At 45.4% G+C, this 5,619-nt stretch overlaps 1 protein-coding gene across 6 annotated transcripts in view; it reads right to left on the bottom strand.

The window, feature by feature from the left end:
- The window catches only part of Smarca4 (SWI/SNF related, matrix associated, actin dependent regulator of chromatin, subfamily a, member 4), a 91,034-nt gene that overhangs the window by 45,334 nt on the left and 40,081 nt on the right, over positions 1-5,619 (bottom strand). For all 6 annotated transcript variants that reach the window (XM_021206548.1, XM_021206547.2, XM_029543634.1 and 3 more), the window contains exon 14: positions 2,013-2,134. In XM_021206548.1, coding sequence (XP_021062207.1) covers positions 2,013-2,134 — 122 coding nt within the window. The remainder of the gene's footprint in view (positions 1-2,012; positions 2,135-5,619) is intronic.

Below are 5,619 nucleotides of genomic sequence, written 5' to 3'. Positions count from 1 at the left end.
TCCCCCCCTCCCTCCCTTCCTTCCTTCCTTCTCCAGGCAGGGTTTCTCTGTATAGCCCTGGCTGTCCTGGAACTCACTCTGTAGACCAAGCTGGCCTTGAACTCAGAAATCTGCCTTCCTCTGCCTCCCAAATGCTGGGATTAAAGGCGTGCACCACCACTGCCCAGCAAAGTGTCTTTCTTCTAACAATTATAAATTTGACAGTGTATAGGGGATACATGCATGTATCACTGAAATATATATGAGTTTTCGGTAATTGAATTCAAATAACTGTATTGTTAAGGACCGGCAATGTCTTTACCAGAGAAACCATTTCAATGGCTGTTTATTTCCCATTTAAAAAGTCATTTAAACTGAGTGGTATGGTTACATTCACACATAACTCCAGCATTCTGGAAGTAAAATAATTTCAGGATTGAAACCTGAAACCTCCAGGCAGCTGGAGAGATGGCTCAGAGGTTAAGAGCACTAACTGCTCTTCCAAAAGTCCTGAGTTCAATTCCCAGCAACCACACGGAGGCTCACAAGCATCTGTAATGAGATATGATGCCCTCTTCTGGTGTATCTGAATACAGCTACAGTGTGCTCATATAAATAAAATAAATAAATCTTAGAGAGAGAGAGAGAGAGAGAGAGAGAGAGAGAAACCAGCATAGGCTGTAAGATGAGATCCAATCTTAAAATTAAAATAAAACAAATAAATAAAACAAAATCAGGCATACGGATAACATGTCTTTGATCCAGCACTCAAAATTTCTTTTTTCTTTTTTTAAAGACTCAACTATTTTATGTGTACAAATATTTGCTGGTATGTATGTGTAGTGTGTAGTGTGTAGTGTGGTGTGTGTGTGTGTGTGTGTGTGTGTGTGTGTGTGTGTGTGTGGTACCCATGGAAGTCAGAGGATTCCCTGGAGCTAGAGTTACAGATGACTAAAGTCATGTGGGTGCTAGGAACTGAATCCAGGGCCTCCGGGGCCTCTGCAAAGGCAGCAAGTACCCTTAACCTTTAAACCATCTCTCCAGCCCAAGGTTAAATATCTTTGTGTTGTTGATTTGTTTTTTGAGAGAGGTTTCTCTGTGTAGCCTTGATGTCCTGGAACTCAAGTCTGCAGACCAGGCTGACACTGGATTGCTGGGATTAAAGGCATGGGTCACCACCAGGTTGAACATTCTTATCTGAAATTCTTATGTGTTTGAGATTTTGCAGTTTTTCAGTTGGTGGAGTATCTATAGAGATTGTAATTTCACAATTCCCAATCAGAAAATAAAAACTGCTGTGAAAATTGAAACATTTGGAATTTGGAGCATTTCAGATTTTGAATTTTCAGATTTGAGCAACTCTTATTTCTCTATCATATCTATCTTATTTTTCTATAATGGTCTCTTATCAACTTCTTATCACAAAGATCAAATCAACACATTAATTTTTAACCCTGTTTCAAGAGCAAAATGTAAGAGAGAGACCCTGCACACACAGCAGCAGGGGTGAGCAGAGAACAGAGAGGCAAGCGTGCAGCTGTAATACCGCTGTACAAGATGGGAGCAGCTTTCTACATCTGTAGACAGGCGGCCATCCCGGGACAAATGCTAGATGAGAAGTCACGCACACCACAATGCCTGGATGGATGTGTGCAAACAAAGCAAAAAGGAAAGAGAATGCAGCCACTCTCTCTGGAAGTGGACACAGGACCAGACTGGTTTTGGCAGAACCAGGAGGCTGCTGGGAACAAGGGTGGACAGGCAGCCTGTGTGGCACCCAGCTGTACTTTCAAAGCTTATGATGAGCAAGGAATCACTTTCTATGTCAGTCATCACAGAGGCTAATGAAGTCTGTAGGAAACCAATGTGGCCCTTCAGTTGCTGTGTCAGGACTGGGAATGCCACCGAGGGGGAGGACAATCTCATGACAGACACACAGCACAATGAAAAGGGAAAGGCCGGGGACTCTGCCCACTTGTTCTGGTGCCACTTTAAAGAGAGCTTGCCGATGAGGACACATGGGGACCCCTTACTCAATAATGTGTCGGGCGTCCACCTCAGAGACATCATCGCTGTCTGGGTCTGGAATCTTCTTCTTTTCTTCCACAGGCAGTGTGGGGGGCTGTGCAGGCTGAGGCTGCTCCTCTTCCTCCTCCTACCAAGAGAGGTGCCATGTCATCTTGGTTCCTTAGCAATCCTAGGGGAAGAGATGCTCCCTCCCAAGGCAGTGGTGTTTGCCTCTTCCTGCCCTTCCCGTTGAATTACTGGGTAAGCCTTGAGTTTCCCTAGCAGACTGCATGTTCTTCACAAGGGTATCTTTGGCATCTCTGTAGCTGCTGCTCTCCAAAGCAGCCACCACGCCTTTACACGCTACCAACTCAAACAGCTTTCCAGTTTCACAGCTGCCTTCCCTACCAATGTGTGTGCGTTACCTCCAGGTTCTGCCTTCCCAGTGAGCTCACCGAACGCTATTTCCTTACAGGACCTCCCTACATTCACTGAGCAGCTGACATTGGAATTCTGCAGACCATGTTCAACAATTACACAGGAATGCATTTCCAGTACTGAGCACTCTTGTTCTCCTATATGAACCTTGCAGGTTTACCGTAGCTTCTTTTCAACTTTCATAGAATTGCTAGAGAGATTTTTAAATCCTATTATGTAACCGGCACATGAATCTAACCATAGCTTATCAGGAACCTGAGGAATACAGATTATAATTTGACTAATCTGGCAATGTAGTTGGAACTTGTCTGGAATGAGGATTAACAACCAGGGATATAGCTCAGTGAGAAAGTATTTGCCTAGCATGTGGCAAGGTTCAACCCCAACGGTACAATGTGCGTTTGTTTGTTTTTCTTTCCGTAACTGTTAAACAGTTCCAATCAAACTCTGACAAGTTTCATCCCCACACCCCAGCACCATGCAGCACAATTGCAGATCATTGGGAACAAGAAGGTTGCGCTCATCAACAAATGCAGAAAAGCAGCAGCTATCTAATGAAGTACAGTGTGGCTAGAAGTAGACAGGGGTGGGGCAAACTGCTAAAGGAGGTCAGGAGAGTCTCTTTCCAGAAGATACAAAATGAACAAGACTGAAAGAAAAAAAAAGACCATTCGAGCTGAAAGAGTTAGAGCACAGCAGATTCATCTTGGGGAGAGGGGAAGCAGGAGACTGCTCCCTGTTCATCTGGGACACTTCAGTCTAGGCCACCAACAATATAAAGTCTGTTGTGGTTGGAAGCTAAGGTGACAGGTTCTGTATCCAGTCAGGTAGAAATAAAGATATCTCAAAACAAAACAAATACTTGTGTGTCTATCAGACTCCAAAGAAATGGGGACCCCGGAATCCCCCGCCGGAGGAAAGAGCCCCAAGAGTGATGCCTCTCAGGAAGAGCTCTGAAGCAATGCTGTAACTGCTGGGCCACTGACAGGATGAGGCTGAAACCCAGGCAACCATGGGCCAGTGGTGGAGGACCAATCAATGTGCACAACCTTGGTCCTGTAAACTCTGATCTCGTGTCAGGATCCTGAAGACAGATTTGAGGAGTTTCCTGGTTCTATTATACTGCTTCTGAAGGTGGTGACAATGAATATAACCTTTTCTTTTCAGTTTTTTTTTTAAATATTTACTTATTTATTTTATGTATATGAGTACACTGTAGCTGTCTTCAGACACACCAGAAAAGGGCATTGGATCCCATTACAGATGGCTGTGAGCCACCATGTGGTTGCTGGGAATTGAACTCAGGACCTCTAGAAGAGCAGTCAATACTCTTAACCACTGAGCCATCTCTCCAGCCTCCTTCTTCTCAGTTTTAATGTGGTTCTTTTAACTTGCATATTGAGGATGGGTGGCCAGACCTAACTTGAGGTACAGGTTATGACTCCAAGATTGAGAGCATTTCTAACATTTGGCAGCAGTGGTGGCCCTGCCTACCTCAGGGAAAAATGGTGGCAATCTCAGCTGAGGTTCCGGTACATGCCACCACTACCTGTGAAGATGTGAATGTGACTGGTGGAGTTGTACACGCAGAGACCAAAATGGTCCTGAGAATACACTATCTTAGGAAGACATAAAAGCAGCCTTTTCCTGAAATGCACTGCCTTGAACAGAGTCATGACAGGATTCAAACTGCTCACTGGCTCCACTGTTTGCATCATTTCTGCCGCATTCTTGCAGGATCCGTCACTCGTAAGTGGCAGAGAGATAGGGCCTTTATAGGAAGCAGGAATGGAGCTAAGTCAAGAGTGTCAGCACCCACAATGGCGCAAACATGAGTCCCTAGAACGAACTTAGGGACGCTGCGCCTCAGACACTTGCCACTGTGCTGCTTAGCCTGGGACACCTGGGAACAGCTAGACTCGTGGTGGGAAAAGATGTCAACATGCCCTCTGGCCATGTCTGTGGGGTGGTTTTCTTGATTACTGATTATGTGGGAAGGCTCAGCCACTGTGGGTCATGCCACCTTGAGGACAGGTGGCATGAGGTGGCTCTGAACATGAGCCTGGAAGCAAGCCAGTAAACAGGGATCTTCTGTGGTCCTGCTTCAGCCCTCTTAAGCTCCCACCCTTAATTTCCTCAGTGATGGGTTGTGGCCTGGGAGTTGTAAGATCAAGTAAACCCTTTCTTCCCTAACTTGCTTTAGGTCATGGTTTTTACTACAGCAACAAAGAATCCTATGACAGCTATAGTCCTGGATGGGGAGGGTCCATAATCCTCCGAAAGAGCTAACTGAGTTAGCTATCTCTGAGTTTGAGGCCAGTCTGGTCTAAATACCCAGATCTAAGCCAGGCAGGGCTACATAGTGAGACCCTATTTAAACCAAACCAAACCAAACCAAACCAAACCAAACCAAACCAAACCAAACCAAAAGAGCTAGGCATCTGCTCAAGTCAATGAACAAGGAATCACAAAGCACAAGCAGATTATCTATCCACTTCCTACTCTGACAAAACGAAAATAATCCACTGCTGGGCGTGGTGGCGCACACCTTTGATTCCAGCACTCGGGAGGCAGAGGCAGGCGGATTTCTGAGTTCGAGGCCAGCCTGATCTACAGAGTGAGTTCCAGGACAGCCAGGGCTATACAGAGAAACCCTGTCTCGAGAACAAACAAACAAAAAAACCTGCCTGTCTGCATAAAGACCTGGGGCCAATCCCCAGCAAAACTGTGAAAAAGAACCAAACAACCAACCACTACCACCCAACACACCAAACCAAAGGCATGCTACCAGATAATGTCAATCACTGCAGGGAACCATCACCTGAAGAGACTACAGCGATGGCGCTAAGGTTAAGAGTGCCTTCTGCACACTGATGACAGCTTGTCATGGCAAAAACCTGCAACTCCAGGTATATGACACCCTCTTCAGGACTCTGCACGCACATACATGCATACACTCAGACACACAATAAAACACAATTTTTGGAGAACCCCAAAAGAGCATCACAAATTGTACATATACACACGAATGTAAACTGCTATAAAAACACTTTCACTTACTACTTCTATACTAACATCATCCAAAGGGTTCAGAGTGCATAATGCATTAATTTCAAGAATACTGTGCTCAATCTCAGCACTCAAGAAGTTGAGGCAGGGAGCTGGCGAGATGGCTCAGCGGGTAAGAGCACTGAC

This window comes from Mus pahari, chromosome 10 (genome assembly GCF_900095145.1).
Source record: "Mus pahari chromosome 10, PAHARI_EIJ_v1.1, whole genome shotgun sequence".
NCBI lineage: Eukaryota > Metazoa > Chordata > Mammalia > Rodentia > Muridae > Mus > Mus pahari.
The sequence above is the reverse complement of the archived record's forward strand: the minus strand, read 5'-3'. Positions and strand labels throughout refer to the sequence as shown.